Raw genomic sequence first — 23059 nt, 5'->3', positions numbered from 1 at the left:
CACTATACAGTAGTATGGAGGGTCATAACATGCATCTACACTTCCATTTTACAGACTGTTACAAATCTACACAGGGGGATGGAAGATTTCCATGTGGGCTATTTGAATAGTTAGGCCTTTCTTATTGGTATATTAACCAATTTACCACCTGTTGATAAATATCTCACCAGGCAGGCAAAAATTCCATCCAAGATGGCCTTTTCAAACAGAATGTTAAAAGGGTATCATCGTATTTTTCACAATTTCATAGTATTATTCCAGCTATGAAATAATATTTAAAAAACAGGGAACCCAAGTTGACTGCACAGGCCTTTAATACAAAGTAGCCTTTTCCATCCGACGGTGACCCCCTACATCTGACACAGGAAAGGTTAACACTTTATTTGGATAGTCCCAGGTAGATGGTTTGTAAATGTTTAGTACAGAGCTGAACTACCGCATTTAGGGCTCTGGGGCACCTACTTCCAGGGCCCCCAACCCCTGTATTCATATGTTATCTGGGGGGGCCCCGTTTGGTAAACCAGCCTTAGTTTAAATGTTACTGAACATCTGCTGAACCATCTACTAATCCTAAGCAAGCAAAAAATCAAAACCCAACCACCTATGAATCCATCTTTATACAGATATGGGATATTAACATGGGCATGATCTAGTCAATCCCAATGTGGGAGGTCTGCACAATGGCAAATACAGGGTTTGTTCATTTAAAGCTTGTTCCTTCATTCTAGACGCTTTATTTCTCGTATCAAATCTAAATGACTTCTAACCTATGTGCTATCTGCCACAGATGCGAGTGGGACTTGTGCATTTGCAATACTGTGATAGCTTGACTAACTTCTTACCCTGGTGCCCTCACAGGCTTTGGCTTTCTTGTACTCCTTGTGGCTGGCTCGCTTGTCCAGTTTGGTCCAGAGGGCCTTGGCCTTCCAATTGGTGACCGTGGCTTTGAGGTTGCTGTAGAAGTTCCTGTAGTCTAGCGGGTCCAGATCCATCTGCCTGCATAGGATACTAAAGGCCTGCAGAGTGCCCTTACATGTGGACGCCTGGACAAAGTTCTCAAAGAGTTGCCCTGCCTGGGCACTCCTCTCATCCTCCTTTTCACCCATCTTCTGTTTTGGAGACTTGATCTGTCAGTCACTCCCTCGCTCTGTCTACAGCCGCTCTCAGGCTGAGTTAGACTATGATCAGACTGCCATCTCAGCGGGTTCTGGAAAAGGAAATGGCATTGGATTTTACTACAGTATCACTCTGCACTCAGACTGTGGTACTACAGGCAAAAATCATCAAGACATTCTCTGTGAAATGGTCTCCCAGTAATTAATAGCACTTAAAACATTCAATCTATTACTGAAATGAAAAATGACTTTGCTTAACAAGTCCACATAATATTTATTAGTACACTGTAGCATGATGCGTTACTGAAAATGTTTTCATTTAAAACATTGTCACATTCTAACTGTACAGAATGTCTGAGGCTTAAAATAGACTACATGCACTCCTTGGTATTCAAACCCCTTCCTTTTTTACATGACATCCTTAGTATAAAATGGATTCAATCATTTATTTATCAAATTATAAACAGAAATACCCAATTTACATAAGTATTCAGACCCCTTGCTATGAGACTCGAAATTGAGCTCGGGTGCATTCGGTTTCCATTGATCATCCTTGAGATGTTTCTACAACTTCATTGGGAGTCCACCTGTGGTAAATTCAATTGATTGGACATGATTTGGAAAGGCAAACACCCGTCTATATAAGGTCCCATAGTTGACAGTGCATGTCAGAGCAAAAACCAAGCCATGAGGAATGGTCCGCAGAGCTCAGAGACAGGATTGTGTCGAGGCACACATCTGGGGAAGGGTACCAAAAAAAACTTCTGCACCATTGAAGGTCCCCAAGATGGCCACAGTGGCCTCCATCATTTTTAAATGGAAGAGGTTTGGAACCACCAAGATTCTTCCTAGAACTGTCCGCCCGGACAAACTGAGCAATCGGGGGAGAAGGGCCTTGGTCAGGGAGATGACCAACAACCCGATGGTCACAGACAGAGCTCCAGAGTTCATCTGTGGAGAACCTTCTAGTCACATGACAGCCCGCTTGGAGTTTGCCAAAAGGCACCAAAAAGAATTTCAGACCATGAGAAACAAGATTCTCTGGTCTAATGAAACCAAGATTGATCTCTCTGGCCTGGATGCCAAGCGTCACGCCTGGAAGAAACCTGGAACCATCCCTACGGTAAAGCATGGTGGTGGCAGCATCATGCTGTCGGGATGTTTTTCAGTGGCAGGGATTAGTCAGGATTGAGGGAAAGATGAACAGAGCAAAGTACAGAGAGATCCTTGATGAAGACCTGCTCCAGAATGCTCAGGACCTCAGACTGGGCTTCACCTTACAACGACCCTAAGCACACAGCCAAGACAACGCAAGAGCGGCTTCGGAACTAGTCTCTGAACGTCCTTGAGTGGCCCAGCCAGAGACCAGACTTGAACCCGATGGAATGTCTCTGAAGAGACCTGAAAATAGCTGTGCAGCAACGCTCCCCATCCAACCTGACAAAGCTTGAGAGGATCTGCAGAGAAGAATGGGAGAAACTCCTGAAATACAGGTGTGCTAAGCTTGTAGCATCATACCCAAGAAGACTCGAGGCAGTAATCGCTGCCAAAAGTGCGTCAAACAATGTACTGAGTACTTTGTTGAAGCACCTTAGGTAAAATGTGATACTTCCATTTGCAAAAAAATTCTAAAAATCTGTTTTTGCTTTGTCAGTATGGGGTATTGGGTGTAGATTGAGGAGGGGGGGGGTGGTTATTTAATCCATTTTAGAATAAGGTTGTAACGTAACAAGATGTGGTAAAAGGGAAGGGGTCTGAATACTTTCTGAATGCACTGTAAGGTTGTAAAGCAAAATTTCCATTGAGCAGTTACAGGGAAACAGGAAAACTTGAAATAGAACGGCCTGTTTCAAGCATGAGGATGATTTTGCATAAATCCTCTAAAATACCCCTAATTTGCATAGCTGAAGATATTAAATCAGCTCATAATGACAGCTCTGAAACCATTAAAAAAAGCCCAGGGATGAGATAAGGGATCTTTCCTCATTACAACACCGGTATACCCTACACAACTTGCTACCTGCAGCCTCTCCCATTACCTGTGTACAGTGCCTTGCGAAAGTATTTGGCCCCCTTGAACTTTGTGACCTTTTGCCACATTTCAGGCTTCAAACAAAATGATATAAAACTGTATTTTTTGTGAAGAATCAACAACAAGTGGGACACAATCATGAAGTGGAACGACATTTATTGGATATTTCAAACTTTTTTAACAAATCAAAAACTGAAAAAATTGGGCGTGCAAAGTTATTCAGCCCTTTTACTTTCAGTGCAGCAAACTCTCTCCAGAAGTTCAGTGAGGATCTCTGAATGATCCAATGTTGACCTAAATGACTAATGATGATAAATACAATCCACCTGTGTGTAATCAAGTCTCCGTATAAATGCACCTGCACTGTGATAGTCTCAGAGGTCCGTTAAAAGCGCAGAGAGCATCATGAAGAACAAGGAACACACCAGGCAGGTCCGAGAAACTGTTGTGAAGAAGTTTAAAGCCGGATTTGGATACAAAAAGATTTCCCAAGCTTTAAACATCCCAAGGAGCACTGTGCAAGCGATAATATTGAAATGGAAGGAGTATCAGACCACTGCAAATCTACCAAGACCTGGCCGTCCCTCTAAACCTTCAGCTCATACAAGGAGAAGACTGATCAGAGATGCAGCCAAGAGGCCCATGATCACTCTGGATGAACTGCAGAGATCTACAGCTGAGGTGGGAGACTCTGTCCATAGGACAACAATCAGTCATATATTGCACAAATCTGGCCTTTATGGAATAGTGGCAAGAAGAAAGCCATTTCTTAAAGATATCCATAAAAAGTGTCGTTTAAAGTTTGCCACAAGCCACCTGGGAGACACACCAAACATGTGGAAGGTGGTGCTCTGGTCAGATGAAACCAAAATTGAACTTCTGGCAACAATGCAAAACGTTATGTTTGGCGTAAAAGCAACACAGCTCATCACCCTGAACACACCATACCCACTGTCAAACATGGTGGTGGCAGCATCATGGTTTGGGCCTGCTTTTCTTAAGCAGGGACAGGGAAGATGGTTAAAATTGATGGGAAGATGGATGGAGCCAAATACAGGACCATTCTGGAAGAAAACCTGATGGAGTCTGCAAAAGACCTGAGACTGGGACGGAGATTTGTCTTCCAACAAGACAATGATCCAAAACATAAAGCAACATCTACAATGGAATGGTTCAAAAATAAACATATCCAGGTGTTAGAATGGCCAAGTCAAAGTCCAGACCTGAATCCAATCGCGAATCTGTGGAAAGAACTGAAAACTGCTGTTCACAAATGCTCTCCATCCAACCTCACTGAGCTCGAGCTGTTTTGCAAGGAGGAATGGGAAAAAAATTCAGTCTCTCGATGTGCAAAACTGAGAGACATACCCCAAGCGACTTACAGCTGTAATCGCAGCAAAAGGTGGTGCTACAAAGTATTAACTTAAAGGGGCTGAATAATTTTGCACGCCCAATTTTTCAGTTTTTGATTTATTAAAAAAGTTTGAAATATCCAATAAATGTCATTCCACTTCATGATTGTGTCCCACTTGTTGTTGATTCTTCACAACAAAATACAGTTTTATATCTTTATGTTTGAAGCCTGAAATGTGGCAAAAGGTCGCAAAGTTCAAGGGGGCCGAATACTTTCGCAAGGCACTGTATATAAGTTTCACTAGACAGCTATTCAACAAGTCACCATTCAGTAGTTTATCCTCTGTGCTTGTCTCCATAGTTAAAGGACTACTAATTTCAAGCAGCATATTGTAGAAGCATGTGGTCAGAGTGTATCTATTAGGAAAATCAAATATATATTATTCAATGACCTTGTATAATACATTCTCAACAATGACTTCTCTACCCTTCATGTCAATTGGAATGTAAACCTGGATGTGTCAAAGGAAGTTGACAAAATCCCAATACCATCAAAGCACTACAGTAGTGGCAACTCTTCTCCAGAGAGGAGAGAGAAAGCATTTTCCATGAGGCCCGAAACAGGAGCTCCTTCAATAGTGGAAAGGCTATGTGCCCAATGCAACATGAACAAGTGAGAAGTCTGGCTGCAGTGGCTGAGGCCTGCCAGTCCACAGTCGCTCCCCTCTCCCCACTGCTTTTAGTGGACCAGAAGGGGTGTCATCTCTCATACGTAATCACATTCGGCAGATAGCAACAACATCTAATCTAACACGGACGGAGTCTCTCGCATTGAAAGACAGCTGCTCTAGCATTGAAAAAAAAACAGTAACACACACACTTCCAGGGACTCGGTGTGGTATGGAAGTGTTCACGGCCTAATCTATATATAACCGATTGTAGCACTGTGCGTTGTGGGAATTTGCACAGGAAGTGCCTAGCATGATATCGCGCTCACAATCTGCCTCTATTTGCAGAAACCGTTTTAAATTGAGTACAGGAAAAACAAGACATTTTTATATTTCCACTGAAGTCCCTGCGTTTGTAATTAGACATGCACTCAGGGGAAATGTAGCTGCCTCCCTCTGTCATTCATATGGTCTAAACACTGTCCAAAGGATTTCACGTTACTGGAACAAAGACACTGTTCTATGTCCTGTGTGGCGTGTGAACATGTCAACATGTACCAATGTCCAGCTCACGTTCAATGCAAAACAACCACAACGTAACAGAGGTCCATTGACGCGAGAGAACATAGCTTATCCAGAGAGAGCTTCATCTTGAGAGACCTTAATGGACAAAGAGTAGAAAGCAACGTTGATCAAAAGAATCAGAATCCAGAAATAAGCCCAGTCTAGTCTCTATCAACAGGGAGCAGCACAACCACTAGCCTCCACAGAGACTCTCATGGGCAGTGGTGTGATGGAGCCAAGACTCCAGGACCCAGCAGGGTTATATATGCTGCCAAGTATAGGACAACTTTCCTTGCTAAGACACAGGTCACAATTTCTTAGCATTTCACCAAGCCTCGACTGGAGCTCTTCGACGACAGGTCTACGGAGTAAGAATGGTGGACCATTCTTGATACATACGGCAAACTGTTGAGCATGAAAACCACAGCAGCATTGCAGTTCTTGACACAAACCTGTGCGCCTGGCACTTACCACCATACACCGTTCAAAAGGCACTTACATTTGTCTTGCCCATTCACACTGAATGGCACACATACACAATCAATGTCAAGGCTTAAAACGTCTTAAACCAGTCTCCTCCCCTTCATCTACACTGATTGATGTGGATTTAACAAGTGACATCAATAAAGGGTAGTAGCTTCACCTGGTCACTCCATGTCATGGAAAGACAAGGTGTTCTTAATATTTTGTACACAGTGTAAGTTACCTGGAATTTGCCTTAGCTAGTGGATAGAGTATATACATCCAGGTAACGAAGGAGTACAATGCACAGGCAAGACATGGGTATCAGTTACAGCAGGAAGGGTTTCATTTGTAACAGCCAGAACTACCGAAAGTCAAATATAATTACCTAAAAATCTTTACTGTAAGACATTCCCTCAAACTCCTTTTTTTTCTTTAAAGAGTTTAATTGGACGACAAAGCAAAATGAGTTGTAGTAGCACAGAGTGTTAATGTGTTAATGTCAAGAACAGAACAGTGTTGTCTGCCCAGCAGACACAGTGCGAGGCAGAGAAAGTTGTGCCTTCTCAGTGTGAGACAGGAATCAAAGGAGAGCCGACAAGTGCCTGGCCAGACAGACTGTGTGCCAGCAACACCTTTGAAAAACGTGGCTCACTGGCTCAGAGCACCAATTAAAGAGATTCACAAATACTTCTCTTCATACCACTACAGCCTGTGTAAACAGATCTTTGTAGAGTCCAGTACAGGCAATGAGAATATCGTCAGACACAATCTGGAGCATAGCACATTGCTTTTCTGAGGGACGATTCAATGGTGTCACACTAAGGGTTAAGGTTTTAGGCGTGTCAGTGGTGGTGTGGTGAAAGGGAATTCAAAGCGGTTGGCTGGTGACATGCAGGTTTAAATATGATGCTGATTAACTCCAGCACGCTTTGTTTCCTCTGAGGCAGGAAACATCCACTGGAGGAATGTCAGAGAAATATGGACCTGATTCAGGACAGTTTGTTCGAGGAGAAAGAGAAGAAGGAACACAGAGAAGGTCTAAGGCCATTATGAAATATAATCCTATTATTCAGGCCAGCCGTTATCCTTTCGTCCAATCAGAAAACAACAAAACTTGACAACAAAAAAAATAGCATTGCAGTCAGAAATTAAATGTAATTAATACTATTCTAACTTAGATTCATCATGAAAATAATACAGAACAATCCATTGAAGATCATAGTCTGACTCAGTCACAGTCCTCTTAATTGATTAGCATTTAACTTTATCAGAGAACTTCCTGCTTGACATGGCCTCCGGTCTACCCACCCAATGGACAGTTTCATACGTTAGCCTTAAATGACCTGGGAATGTACAGTCATGTTTGGACACACCTACTCATTCAAGAGTTTCTTTATTTTGACTATTTTCTACATTGTAGAATAATAGTGAAAACATCAAAACTATGAAGTAACACATGAAATCATGTAGTAACCCCCCCATAAAAAGAAAATGGGTTAAATGAAGATATATTTTTAGATACTTCAAAGTAGCCACCCTCTGCCTTGTTGGCAGCTTAGCACACTCAGTACAAAGCTCTCCCTCAACCTCCATTTGGCAAATCTGACCATAACTATCCTCCGGATTCCTGCTTACTCGCTCAATACGGAAGTGGTCAGATGATGCAGATGCTAGGCTGTAGGACTGTTTTGCTAGCACAGACTGGAATATGTTCCGGGATTCTTCCGATGGCATTGAGGAGTACACTACATTAGTCACTGGCTTCATCAATAAGTGCATCGATGACGATGTCCCCACAGTGACCGTACGTACATACCCCAACCAGAAGCCATGGATTACAGGCAATATCAGCACTGAGCTAAAGGGTAGAGCTGCCGCTTTCAAAGAGCGTGACTCTTACCCGGACAATTAAGAAATCCCGCTATGCCCTCCGACGAACCATCAAACAGGCAAAGCTTCAACACAGGACTAAGATTGAATCCTACTACACCAGTTCAGATGCTCATCGGATGTTGCAGGGCTTGTAAACTATTACGGACTACAAAGGGAAGCACAGCTGTGAGCGACACAGTGACACGACGAGCTAAATTACTTCTATGTCCGCGACGAGGCAAGCAATACTGAAGCATGCATGAGAGTACCAGCTGTTCCAGACGACTGTGTGAGTATGACCTTTAAAAACAGGTCATCATTTTGGCCACAGGGCCGAAAGGATAACCAGGACGTTCTCGGAGCATGCACAGACAAACTGGCAAGTGTCTTCACTGACATTTTCTACCTGTCCCTGAACAAGTCTGTAATACCAACATGTTTCAAGCAGACCACCATAGTCCTTGTGCCCAAGAACACCAAGGTAACCTGTCTAAGTGACTACAGACCCTTTGAATGGTTGGTCATGGCTCACATCAATACCATTATCCCAGAAACCCTAGACCCATTAAATTTGCATACCATCCCAACAGATCCACAGATGATGCAATCTCTATTGCACTCCACACTGCCCTTTCCCACCTGGACAAAAGGAGCACCTATGTGAGAATGCTGTTCATTGACTACAGCTCAGTATTCAACACCATAATACCCACAAAGCTCTTGACTAAGCTAAGGACCCTGGGCCTAAACAACTGGATCTGCAACTGAATCCTGGACTTCCTGTCGGTCCGCCCCCAGGTGGTAAGGGTAGGTAACAACACATCTGCCACACTGATCAACACAGGGACCCCTCAGGATTGTGTACTCAGTCCCCCCTGTACTACCCGTTTACCCACCCATGACTGCATGACCAAGCATGACTCCAACACAATCATTAAGTTTGCCAATGACACAACAGTGGTAGGCCTGATGACCGACAATGATGAGACAGCCTATAGGGAGGTGAGAAACCTGGCAGTGTGGTGCCAGGATAACAATCTCTCCCTCAATATGATCAAGACAATGGAGATGATTGTGGACTACAGGAAAAGGAGGGCCGAGCACATCCCCATTCTCATCGATGGGGCTGTAGTGAAGCAGGTTGAGAGCTTCAAGTTCCTTGGTGTCCACATCACCAACAAACTGTCACGGTCCAAACACCAAGACAGTCGTGAAGAGGGCACGACAACGCCCCCCCCCCCAGGAGACTGAAAAGATTTGGCATTGGTCCTCAAAAAGTTCTACAGCTGCACTGGTTGCATCACTGCCTGGTATGGCAACTGCTCGGCCTCCGACTGCAAGGCGCTAGAGGGTAGTGAGTACGGCCCAGTACATCACTGAGGCTAAGCTCCTGCCATCCAGGACCTCTGTGGCAAGCGGTGACAGAGGAAGGCTCTAAAAATTGCCAAAGACTCCAGCCACCCTAGTCATAGACTTTCTCTGCTGCCACACGGAAACAGTACTGGAGCGCCATGTCTAGGTTCAAAAGGCTTCTTAACAGCTTCTACCCCCAAACCACAAGGCTCCTGAACAGCTAGTAAAATGGCTACCCAGGATATTTGCATTGACCCCCCCCCCCCACACACACACAGCTGCTACTCTGTTTATTATCTATGCAGTCACTTTAACTCTACCTACATGTACATATTACCTCAAATACCTGGACTAACCTTTGCCCCCGCAGAATGACTGTACCGGTACCCCCTGTACATAGCCTCGTTACTGTTATTTTATTGTTGCTCTAATTATTTTTCATTTGTTTACTTAGTACATACTTTAACACATTTGTTCTTAAAACAACATTGTTGTTTAAGGGCTTGTAAGTAAGCACTTCACTGTAAGTACCTGTTGTATTTGGCACATGTAACAAAACATTTGATATGTAATTTCAGTTTGTTACAAAACAAGCAAACTGCTGTGAAATATATTGTCAATAACCAAAGATATTGTATTTTCAGCTGATGTACAAAGCTTAAAGTAAAAGATGCAACAAAACGCATAGAAAAGCGCACATAGAAGCAGTAGATCTGTTCTTAGACTTGCTTTCAATGAGAATGATAGATCTATAACTCACATTGTAATGTGAATTTGGTCAGGTTGTCCAAAAAGTTACATACTGCAGCTTTAAAATGGATCACAACATTTTATTTGCAACTTTAGGTAGAAAACCAATAGCTTTTGCTCATGATGAAAATAAATGGTGTGGTCATCCTCACAAATCAAGTCAGTTCTCCATGAAAGCAATTCAGTGTCCTTCTTTTAGCAACCGGATGCTTCAACCAAACTCTCCTTGAGTCCAACAAATGTCAGCTTTCTGAGAGGGCTATGGTTCAATTCTCATATGAAGACTTTCCCTACAAGCACAAAACTTGAGATATGGGCTAGTGACTAAAATGTTGTGACAAACCTAATCAAATAATATTAAATTTTAAACCAATGCACGAAGAAAACATCTATTTAGTGTAATTAGTGACATTTACCATTAAACCCAACCCTAATACCATTGCAAAACATGCGTGTTTGGGACTTACCATTGAAGACCATGACATTGAAGCCATTATAACTGCTGTAGCCTAATGGTTTGCTTGTTCACTAGGAATGGTCTAACTAATCTAGATATTTCTTAAGGGAATAAACCACAAAGGGCTATTTCCTGGACACACATTTAGCCAAGAGAAGGATGTACTGAATTTCTTTCATGGAGGACTGGCTATAGGGATGGCAGGTAGCCTAGCGATTAAGAGGGTTGGGCCAGTAACAGGAGAGAGAAAAAAAGCCTGCTGTTCTACCCTTGAGCAAGGCAGTCAACCCCCAATAACTGCTCCCTGGGTGCTGTTGATGTCGATTAAGAAAGCCCCCACGCACCTCTGACTCCTCTCTGAGAACCTTTGAAAAGGACAAACATCTCTGCAGCACTCCAACAATCAGGCATTTATGGTAGTGGCCAGACGGAAGCCACTCCTCAGTAAAAAGGCACATGACAGCCCACGTGGAGTTTGCCGAAAGGCCCCTACTCTCTGGTCTGATGAAACCAAGATTCTTTGGCCTGAACGTCAAGCGTCACGTCTGGAGGAAAGCTGACACCATCCCTACGTTGAAGCATGGTGGTGGCAGCATCATGCTGTGGGTATGTTTTTCAGCGGCAGGTACTTGGAGACTAGTCAGGATCGAGGGAAAGATGAACGGAGCAAAGTACAGAGAGATCCTTGATGAAAATCTGCTCCAGAATGCTCAGGACCTCAGACTGGGGAAAAGGTTCACCTTCAAAACAGGACAGTGACTACACATAGCCAAGACAACACAGGAGTGGCTTCCGGACAAGTTTCTGAATGTCCTTGCCAGAGCCCAGACTTGAACATCTCTGGAAAGACCTGAAAATAGCTGCAAGGCTCCCCATCCAACCTGACAGAGCATCTGCATAAAAGAATGGGAGAAACTCCCCAAATACAGGTGTGCCAAGCTTGTAGCATCATACCCAAGAAGACTCAAGGCTGTAATCACTGCCAAAGTTGCTTCAACAAAGTACTGAGTAAAGAGTCTGAATACTTATGAAAAACTGAAATATCACATTTCTAAAAACAAGTTTGATTTGTCATTATGGGGTATTGTGTGTAGCTTATTTTATTTAACTAGGCAAGTCAGTTAAGAACAAACTTTATTCTACACTGTCCAAACCCTCCCTTAACCTGGACGACACTGGTCCAATTGTGTGCCGCCCTATGGGACTCCTGATTACGGCCGGTTGTGATACAGCCCGGGATCAAACCAGGGCCTGAAGTGAGACCGCTGCGCCACTCAGGAGCATTGACTGAAAAGCAATTGAATTCATTTTAGAATAAATCTGTAACGTAACAAATGTAGACAACTTTCAGAACACACTGTATGTGCATTATGTGATGCTTTGCGACATACAATGTCCAAAAGTTATCTAGTAAAACACACAAGCAATCACAGTTATAATACTGTAAAAGGAAAACGTCCGTCTCCCACTCACATGCTTCTATCTGTATGAATATTTTGGTCTCTGTCAACATTCCCAGAATATATATTGGCCTCTGACAGAAACCCATCCGGTTCAACAGTGACACTGACACCACTAGCTTCTGGTGTATTTTTGGCTTGCCTCAGGGCTGATATGCAGGCACAGCCCTTATAAGACACTTATAAGTGACAGGAAGTAGTGAGACCTTGTGTAACTGTTTTTTGTCTCCCTCGAATGGGCAAGGGAGAGATTATTCTGAAAAACTCACATGAAAAAGGTAGAAGATTAACATATCTGCTGTAACAATGGGAATAAGGCCCTTACAGAAAAAATCCTTTGGCCATTGAGAGGGCTCAGGATTAAAGTCAAATTGGCAGGAACTACTGTACATCCAGTAAGAGCCAGGTTCTGCTCCCAGGAAATCTTGACCTGGAATACAATCATATAATTTGAGATGGTTTGGTTCCAACCGCTGTTTCTTTGTGAGACGCAGAGTATGTGAACGGATGATCTCTACATGTGTATGTGACAGTACAATTTTCGTCCGTCCCCTCGCCACTCAAACCCTCTGCACACATCAACAACTGCCTCCCACGAAGCATCGTTAACCATCGAACCACAAAAGTCGCAGCCCTTGCAGAACAAGGGTAACAACTACTTCAAGGCCTCAGAGCGAGTGACGTCACCGATTGAAACGCTATTAGCGCGCACCACCACTAACTAGCTAGCCATTTCACATCGGTTACATGTAGTTCCCACCGTGAAGCATGGAGGATGGTGTGGGGGTGCTTTGCAGGGGACACTGTTGGTGATTTATTTAGAACTCAATGCACACTTAACCAGCATGGCTACCACAGCATTCTGCAGCGATACGCCATCCCATCTGGTTTGCGCTTAGTGGGACTATCATTTCTATTTCAAAAGGACAATGACCCAACACACCTACAGGCTGTGTAAGGGCTATTTGATCAAAGAGACAGATGACCTGGCCTCAACCCAATTAAGATGGTTTGGGATGAGTTGGACCGAAGAGTGAAGGAAAAGCAGCCAACAAGCGCTCAGCAAATGTCGGAGGAAACACCGTTCAACTGGGTTCAACTGGCGACTGGGGTCAGCCTGCAGGCACCCGGCCCGCCATAAGGAGTCACTAGAGCCCGATGAGCCAATTAAAGCCCCCCCCACTTGATTTTGGATCATGATCTTTTCAAACTATGACTGGTGGAAAAGTTCTCAATTGTCATACTTGAGTAAAAGTAAAGATGCCTTAATAGAAAATTACTTAAGTAAAAGTGAGTCACCCAGTAAAATACTACTTGAGTAAAAGTCTAAAAGCATCTGGTTTTAAATGTAGTAAGGTACAGTGGTGGAATAAGTACTAAATTATCATACTTGAGTAAAAGTTAAAGTAAATGCTTTACATCAAATTTCTTATATTCAGCAAACCATACGACACGATTTTTTTTATACGGACAGACAGGGGCACACTCCAACACTCATACATAATTTACAAACTCCGTATTTGTGTTAATGGAGTCCGCAGGAGCAGAAGCAGTAGGGATGACAATGCGTTATCTTGATAAGTGCGTGAATTGGACCATATTGCTGTCCTGCCTGAGCATTTGAAATGTCACGAGTACTTTTGGGTGCCAGGAAAAATCTATGAGAGTAAAAAGTACACAATTTCATTAGGAATCCGTTGGAGTAAAAGTAACAGTTATCACAAATATAAAAGTACAGATGCCGCAAAAAACTATTTAAGTAAAAAGGTTTTGCATTACTACTTACTTAAGTACTTTACACCACTGGGACTGTGTAACCTACCACTATTTATACAGTATTCAGAATCCGATAGCATCTCCCAATAAATGTATAAATATTTCAGTTACCCGCTTTGAACAGAAATAATACGAGCTAAAGTTGAATAGAACACACAGGCAATGCATGTTTAAAGTGTTAAAAACTCACCTGAAAAGTCGGTCAGTCGTACACTCACGCTCAAATGAGAAACAGACTGTCATTCACTGACATCTGTGTGTCAATTGAAACGAACTTCAAAATGACAGCTGTCCTATTCAAAACGCCTTGTTTTATCCAGAATAAACAACGTTTCCACCGAGCAATAAACTTCAAGGTATCCAACTTCTATCTCAGTCAGTTGACTACTGAAAATGTTATGAAGTTGTAGCCGACAAACCGGAGCCGGATAAAGCCTGACAAAGTCTTTAGAGGAGGTGCTACGGAGTTATGACGTCCAATGAGAAGCTGAGCGATAACCTTGGAGCGTAAATTTGCTGCCAAACGAATCCTCGGATCAACTGTGAGCAACTTTCTCCCTGTAAATTGACCTCTAAAAACATTTTAGAACCTAATGCATTTGAGAATAAATGGAGGAATAGTTAATGCATTATGTTGTCTAGCATAAAGAAGTTGCACAATTTGTCGTGACCGTCTTGACAGTGGGTAACGTGTGACAATAGATGCCCAAGGCAGCCCCAAATAGTTAACTCCAAGGAATCAATGTCAATGGACAGGATAGACATAATAAGAACGCACTCACACACACGCGCGCCCTTCTCCACATTGCAGGGTATTTTATTGCCCTGAGACAGCTATGCTTTTGGACGACTTCAGTTACAGAGAGCGAGCAAACCCTCCACACACTGACATAACAAATTAGGGCTTCGGAATGACAAACCAGCCTCATAGTAAAGTGAACCTAGAGGATCAAGGAGCTAACATTTATAACCTGCCACAATAGCCTATGATAAGTACATCTCCAGGATGTATCACAACCGGCTGTGATTAGGAGTCCCATAGGGCGGCGCACAATTGGCCCAGCGTCGTCCGGGTTTTGCCGGTGTAGGCCGTATTTGTAAATAAGAATTTGTTTTTAACTGACTTGCCTTGTTTTATTTTTATTTTTTATTTAAATCCCAAGACAGGGCCTAAGGGGCCTCTGTGAGTGTTTAAGAGTGAGTTATCCAATACATTTGGAAAACAGGCCCTATGGAAACATATTGTAAAAATAATATTTTCTATGATAATTTGATTGTGCAAAAAAAGCAACTTTTTTGTTGAATTTTCAAACAGAATCCGAGACTGATCATATGCCTTTGACTCGATGTGTGGAAACATAGGATTAGCTGTCCATCTACAGGACAAAAGGTGCTATTGCAAATCCATAACAACTTGCACAGCACAGCCAACATGGTCGACTTCTCTCTCTGCCAGTGGCGGCTGGTGGGAGGAACTATAGGAGGATGGGCTCATTGTAATGGCTGGAACAGAGTTAATGGAACGGAGTCAAGCATGTGGTGTCTATATCTTTGATGTGTTTGACACCGTTCCATTTACTCTGTTTCAACCATTACAATGAGCCCATTCTCATATAGCTCCTCCCACCAGCCTCCACTGCTCTATGCGTTATATGCAACAAATATTATTTTTATAAAAAAATATATTTTATTTTTATTATTATAAAATATCAAATTACAAATGAATAACAAAAAAACATAGGACATCACCTTATGTATTTTTCTCTGAAGAAACATAAAATAACATTAAAATAACATTATGAATGTATTATTATATATTATATTTCTTATCCAGCAGGGGGCAACCTGCTAACATAAATTGTGCATCTATCTTAACATGTTCTTCAAAACACAAATGAGATTTAATTAATTGAGTAAGTCCTGAAAATATTGATTTGTATATAGAATTCAATTCTTTTTAATGTACTGGAAAGTTATATGTTTCTGAGAACTTTCTATATCGCCCGAACAGATCCACAGATGATGCTATCTCTATTGCACTCAACACTGCCCTTTCCAACTTGGAAAAAAAGGAACACCTACGTGAGAATGCTACATTGACTACAGTTCAGCGTTCAACACCATAGAGCCCTCAAAGCTCATCACTAAGCTAAGGACCCTGGGACTGAACACCTCCCTCTGCAACTGGATCCTGGACTTCCTGATGGTCTGCCCCCAGGTGGTAAGGGTAGGTAACAACACATCTGCCACGCAGATCTTCAACACATGGGCACCTGAGGGGTGCGTGCTCAGTCCCCTCCTGTACTCCCTGTTCACCCATGACTGTATTCTATACTATCTATTGCATCTTAGTCTATGCTGCTCTGACATTACTCATCCACATATTCATATATTCTCATTCCATACCTTTACTTAGATTGTGTGTATTAGGTATTTGTTGTGAAATTGTTAGATATTGCTTGTTAGATATTGCTGCACTGTCAGAATTAGAAGCATAAGCGTTTTGCTACACTCGCAATGACATCTGCTAAACACATGTATGTGACCAATAACATTTGATTTGACTCTATGCCCAGGCACGACTTCAACACCATCATTAAGTTTGCTGACGACACAACAGTGGTAGGCCTGATCCCAGACAACAAGGAGACAACCTATAGGGAGGAGGTCAGAGACCTGGCCATGTGGTACCAGGATAACAACCTCTCCCTCAACATGATCAAGACAAATGAGATGATTGTGGACTACAGGAAAAGGAGGACAGAGTACGCCCCCATTCTCATCGACGGGGCCTGGTATGGCAGTGATGCCCCCCCATCCCCTCTTTTACGCTGCTGCTAGTCTCTGGTTATTATCTAGGAATAGTCACTTTAACTCTACCTACATGTACATATTACCTCAATTACCTCGACTAACCTGTGCCCCTGCACATTGACTCTGTACCGGTACCCCCTGTATATAGCCTCCCTACTAATATTTTACTGCTGATCTTTAATTATTATTATTTTTAAACTTTTCTATTTTTTACTAAACACTTATTTTTCTTAAAACTACATTGTTGGTTAAGAGCTTGTAAGTAAGCTTTTCACTGTAAGGTCTACTACACCTGTTGTATTTGGCGCATGTGACAAATACAATTCGATTTGATTTGAAGAGAGTATATTTCCATCTTTGCCAAATAAATCAAGCACAAATATACAGTGCCTTGCGAAAGTATTCGGCCCCCTTGAACTTTGCGACCTTTTGCCACATTTCAGGCTTCAAACATAAAGATATAAAACTGTATTTTTTTGTGAAGAATCAATAACAAATGGGACACAATCATGAAGTGGAACGACATTTATTGGATATTTCTAACTTTTTTAACAAATCAAAAACTGAAAAATTGGGCGTGCAAAATTATTCAGCCCCTTTACTTTCAGTGCAGCAAACTCTCTCCAGAAGTTCAGTGAGGATCTCTGAATGATCCAATGTTGACCTAAATGACTAATGATGATAAATACAATCCACCTGTGTGTAATCAAGTCTCCGTATAAATGCACCTGCACTGTGATAGTCTCAGAGGTCCGTTAAAAGCGCAGAGAGCATCATGAAGAACAAGGAACACACCAGACAGGTCCGAGATACTGTTGTGATGAAGTTTAAAGCCGGATTTGGATACAAAAAGATTTCCCAAGCTTTAAACATCCCAAGGAGCACTGTGCAAGCGATAATATTGAAATGGAAGGAGTATCAGACCACTGCAAATCTACTAAGACCTGGCCGCCCTCTAAACTTTCAGCTCATACAAAGAGAAGACTGATCAGAGATGCAGCCAAGAGGCCCATGATCACTCTGGATGAACTGCAGAGATCTACAGCTGAGGTGGGAGACTCTGTCCATAGGACAACAATCAGTTGTATATTGCACAAATCTGGCCTTTATGGAAGAGTGGCAAGAAGAAAGCCATTTCTTAAAGATATCCATAAAAAGTGTTGTTTAAAGTTTGCCACAAGCCACCTGGGAGACACACCAAACATGTGGAAGAAGGTGCTCTGGTCAGATAAAACCAAAATTGAACTTTTTGGCAACAATGCAAAACGTTATGTTTGATGTAAAAGCAACACAGCTCATCACCCTGAACACACCATACCCACTGTCAAACATGGTGGTGGCAGCATCATGGTTTGGGCCTGCTTTTCTTCAGCAGGGACAGGGAAGATGGTTAAAATTGATGGGAAGATGGATGGAGCCAAATACAGGACCATTCTGGAAGAAAACCTGATGGAGTCTGCAAAAGACCTGAGACTGGGATGGAGATTTGTCTTCCAACAAGACAATGATCCAAAACATAAAGCAACATCTACAATGGAATGGTTCAAAAATAAACATATCCAGGTGTTGGAATGGCCAAGTCAAAGTCCAGACCTGAATCCAATCGAGAATCTGTGGAAAGAACTGAAAACTGCTGTTCACAAATGCTCTCCATCCAACCTCACTGAGCTCGAGCTGGAGGAAGGAGGAATGGGAAAAAAATTTCAGTCTCTCGATGTGCAAAACTGATAGAGACATACCCCAAGCGACTTACAGCTGTAATCGCAGCAAAATGTGGCGCTACAAAGTATTAACTTAAGGGGGCTGAATAATTTTGCACGCCCAATTTTTCAGTTTTTGATTTGTTAAAAAAGTTTGAAATATCCAATAAATGTCGTTCCACTTCATGATTGTGTCCCACTTGTTGTTGATTCTTCACAAAAAAATACAGTTTTATATCTTTATGTTTGAAGCCTGAAATGTGGCAAAAGGTCGCAAAGTTCAAGGGGGCCGAATACTTTCGCAAGGCACTGTACCAGTGGAAAGAGGGGAACCGGCCAGGCAGAGACAGCAAGGGCGGTTCGATGCTCCAGAGCCTTTCCGTTCACCTTCACACTCCTGGTCCAGACTACACATATGACCCACTGAAGAGATGAGTCTTCAGTAAAGACTTAAATGTTAATACCGAGTTTGCATCTCTCTCATGGCTAGGCAGACCATTCCATAAAAATTGAGCTCTATAGGCGAAAGCCCTGCCTCCAGCTGTTTGCTTAGAAATTCTAGGGACAATTAGGAGGCCTGCGTCTTGTGACCGTAGCGCACGTGTAGGTATGTACGGCAGGACCAAATCAGAGAGATAGGTAGGAGCAAGCCCATGTAATGCTTTGTAGGTTAGCAGTAAAACCTTGAAATCAGGCCTTGCCTTGACAGGAAGCCAGTGTAGGGAGGCTAGCACTGGAGTAATATGATCCAATTTGTTGGTTCTAGTCAGGATTCTAGCAGTCGTATTTAGCACTAACTGAAGTTTATTTAGTGCTTTATCCGGGTAGCCGGAAAGTAGAGCATTGCAGTATTCTAACCTAGAAGTAACAAAAGCATGGATACATTTTTCTGCATCATTTTTAGACAGAAAGTTTCTGATTTTTGCAATGTTACGTAGATGGAAAAAAGCTGTCCTTGAAACAGTCTTGATATGTTCGTCAAAAGAGAGATCAGGGTCCAGAGTAACGCCGAGGTCCTTCACGGTTGTATTTGAGACGACTGTACAACCATTAAGATTAACTGTCAGATTCAACAGAAGATCTCTTTGTTTCTTGAGACCTAGAACAAGCATCTCTGTTTTGTCCGAGTTTAAAAGTAGAAAGTTTGCAGCCATCCACTTCCTTATGTCTTGTGTCTCACAGGCTTCTAGTGAGGGCAATTTTGGGGCTTCACCATGTTTCATTGAAATGTACAGCTGTGTGTCATCCGCATAGCAGTGAAAGTTAACATTATGTTTTTGAATGACATCCCCAAGAGGTAAAATATATAGTGAAAACAATAGTGGTCCTAAAACGGAACCTTGAGGAACACTGAAATTTTTATCAGAGGACAAACCATTCACAGAGACAAACTGATATCTTTCCGATAGATAAGATCTAAACCAGGCCAGAACTTGTCCGTGCAGACCAATTTGGGTTTCCAATCTCTCCAAAAGAATGTGGTGATCGATGGTATCAAAAGCAGCACTAAGGTCTCGGAGCACAAGGACAGATGCAGAGCCTCGGTCTGATGCCATTAAAAGGTCATTTACCACCTTCACAAGTACAGTCTCAGTGCACTGATGGGGTCTAAAACCAGACTGAAGCATTTTGTATACATTGTTTGTCTTCAGGAAGGCAGTGAGTTGCTGCGCAACAGCCTTTTCTAAAAAAATTGAGAGAAATGGAAGATTCAATATAGGCTTTATTACTGCCACTTTTAGTAAGTTTGGTACACATCCAGTGGATAGAGAGCCGCTTATTATGTTCAACATAGGATGGCCAAGCACAGGAAGCAGCTCTTTCAGTAGTTTAGTTGGAATAGGGTCCAGTATGCAGCTTGAAGTTTTAGAGGCCATGATTATTTTCATCATTGTGTCAAGAGATATAGTACTAAAACACTTGAGTGTCTCTCTTGATCCTAGGTCCTGGCAGAGTTGTGCAGACTCAGGACAACTGAGCTTTGAAGGAATACGTAGATTTAAAGAGGAGTCTGTAATTTGCTTTCTAATAATCATGATCTTTTCCTCAAAGAAGTTCATGAATTTATTGCTGCTGAAGTGAAAGTCATCCTCTCTTGGGGAATGCTGCTTTTTAGTTAGTTTTGAGACAGTATCAAAAAGGAATTTCGGATTGTTCTTATTTTCCTCAATTAAGTTGGAAAAATAGGATGATCGAGCAGCAGTAAGGGCTCTTCGATACTGCACGGTACTGTCTTTCCAAGCTAGTCAGAAGACTTCCAGTTTGGTGTGGCGCCATTTCCGTTCCAACTTTATGGAAGCTTGCTTCAGAGCTCGAGTATTTTCTGTATACCAGGGAGCTAGTTTCTTATGAGAAATGTTTTTAGTTTTTAGGGGTGCAACTGCATCTAGGGTATTTCGCAAGGTTAAATTGAGTTCCTCAGTTCCGTGGTTAACTGATTTTTGTCCTCTGAAGTCCTTAGGTAGACAAAGGGAGTCTGGAAGGACATCAAGGAATCTTTGTGTTGTCTGTGAATTTATAGCACGACTTTTGATGTTCCTTGGTTGGGGTCTGAGCAGATTATTTGTTGCAATTGCAAACGTAATAAAATGGTGGTCCGATAGTCTAGGATTATGAGGAAAAACGTTAAGATAGGTCCAGAGTATGACTGTGACAGTGAGTAGGTCCAGAGACATGTTGGACAAAACCCACTGAGTCGATGATGGCTTCGAAAGCCTTTTGGAGTGGGTCTGTGGACTTTTCCATGTGAATATTAAAGTCACTAAAGATTAGAATATTATCTGCTATGACTACAAGGTCCGATAGGAATTCCGGGAACTCAATGAGGAACGCTGTATATGGCCCAGCAGGCCTGTAAACAGTAGCTATAAAAAGTGATTGAGTAGGCTGCATAGATTTCATGACTATTATTAGCTCAAAAGATGAAAACGAGCAGCAGACTCGAGCTGCAGAACCCCTCCTGCAGATCCCCTCCTGTCCATCCTCATGAAGTTATGCAGGACACAGGTAGCCTTCACACACCTGTATTCCTCCAGCAGGAAGTCCCAGATGGCCCTGGACACCCAACCTTGCAGTGCCCTGCACGTTAACTGTAGGCAATCGTTTTGAAGGAATCTCCAGTTACAAGGTATCTGTAGGAATATGGAAGACAATGTAATTATTAGACTTTTACATCACCAGGTCATTGTGGATTACCAAAGTATAATATCCCTGATATCAATCCATTGTTATCATGATTTGTTAGATGCATGGGCACACGTGTGCATGTGTAGCATGTGACAATAACAGGATCAAATCAAGGATAGCATCACAAATGAATAAATAAATATCACTTGAAGCTTGATGATGAGTTGATCATTTGAGTCAGCTGTGTAGTGCTGAGGCAAAAATAAAAATGTGCACCTCTTTGAGACATCAGGACTGAGAAACACTGCTTTTCATTGGGACCACTTCATTTGCAGACAGGTTTCATAGCTCTCTTTATCTGAGGACGTCATTTAAAAAAAAATATTTCACCTTTATTTAACCAGGTAGGCTAGTTGAGAACAAGTTCTCATTTGCAACTGCGACCTGGACAAGATAAAGCGTAGCAATTCGACACATACAAAAACTCAGAGTTACACATGGAATAAACAAAACATTCAGTCAATAATACAGTAGAACAAAAGAAAACAAAAAGTCTATATACAGTGAGTGCAAATGAAATAAATAGGCCATGGTGGCGAAGTAATTACAACATAGCAATTAAACACTGGAATGGTAGATTGGCAGAAGATGAATGTGCAGGTAGAGATTACCCATCAAAACACAAACGAGAATAGCCAGGCACTTCTGTGGAACAACAAAGATATTGTTGTAAAAAACCAAGTCTTTGTTCTTTCCTAAGTGATTTGAAAGAAATACTGTATTCTCTGCCTCTAACCCTATTACAGGGGCTGAGTCACTGGCTTACTGGTGCTCTTTCATGCCGTCCCTAGGAGGGGTGCGTCACTTGAGTGGGTTGAGTCACTGATGTGATCTTCCTGTCTGGGTTGGCAGCCACCCCTGGGTTGTGCCATCTTTGTGGGCTATACTCGGCCTTGTCTCAGGATGGTAAGTTGGTGGTTGAAGATATCCCTCTAGTGGTGTGGGGGCTATGCTTGGGCAAAGTGGGTGGGGTTATATCCTTCCTGTTTGGCCCTGTCCGGAGGTATCATCAGCATACCAGCATACCACCCTGCATACCACTGCTGGCTTACTTCTGAAGCTAAGCAGGGTAGTTCCTGGATGGGAGACCAGGTGCTGCTGGAAGTGGTGTTGGAGGGCCAGTAGGAGGCACTCTTTCCTCTGGTCTAAAACATATCATAATGCCCTATATAGGGTGCTGACTTTCAGATGGGATGTTAAAAGGGTGTCCTGACTCTCTGCGGTCATTAAAGATCCCATGGCACTTATTGTAAGAGTAGGGGTGTTAACCCCAGTGTCCTGGCTAAATTCCCAATCTGGCCCTCAAACCATCACAGTAACCTAATAATCCCCAGTTTACAATTGGCTCATTAATCCCCCTCCTCTCCCCTGTAACTATTCCTATCTGGTGAATGTAAGTATGCTCTCTCTTTCTTTCTCTCTCTCGGAGGACCTGAGCCCTAGGACCATGCCTCAGGACTACCTGGCTTGATGACTCCTTGCTGTCCACCTGGC

The 23059-nt window shown here is 42.5% G+C and overlaps 1 protein-coding gene across 10 annotated transcripts in view; it reads right to left on the bottom strand.

Moving 5' to 3' along the window:
• LOC135524164 (F-actin-monooxygenase mical2b-like) overlaps positions 1 to 14312 on the bottom strand; it is an 84899-nt gene extending 70587 nt beyond the window's left edge. For 6 of the 10 annotated variants that reach the window (XM_064951425.1, XM_064951426.1, XM_064951427.1 and 3 more), the window contains exons 1-2: positions 14056 to 14312; positions 843 to 1207 (exon numbers count right to left, since the gene is read on the bottom strand). In XM_064951425.1, coding sequence (XP_064807497.1) covers positions 843 to 1106 — 264 coding nt within the window. In that variant the 5' untranslated portion in view covers positions 1107 to 1207; positions 14056 to 14312. The remainder of the gene's footprint in view (positions 1 to 842; positions 1208 to 14055) is intronic. The other 4 variants (XR_010452912.1, XR_010452913.1, XR_010452914.1 and 1 more) reach the window with 2 other exon arrangements.
• Positions 14313 to 23059: the final 8747 nt, after the last annotated feature.

Source organism: Oncorhynchus masou, chromosome 31 (assembly GCF_036934945.1).
Source record: "Oncorhynchus masou masou isolate Uvic2021 chromosome 31, UVic_Omas_1.1, whole genome shotgun sequence".
Classification (NCBI taxonomy): Eukaryota; Metazoa; Chordata; class Actinopteri; order Salmoniformes; family Salmonidae; genus Oncorhynchus; species Oncorhynchus masou.
This window is presented reverse-complemented; position numbering and strand designations above follow the sequence as displayed.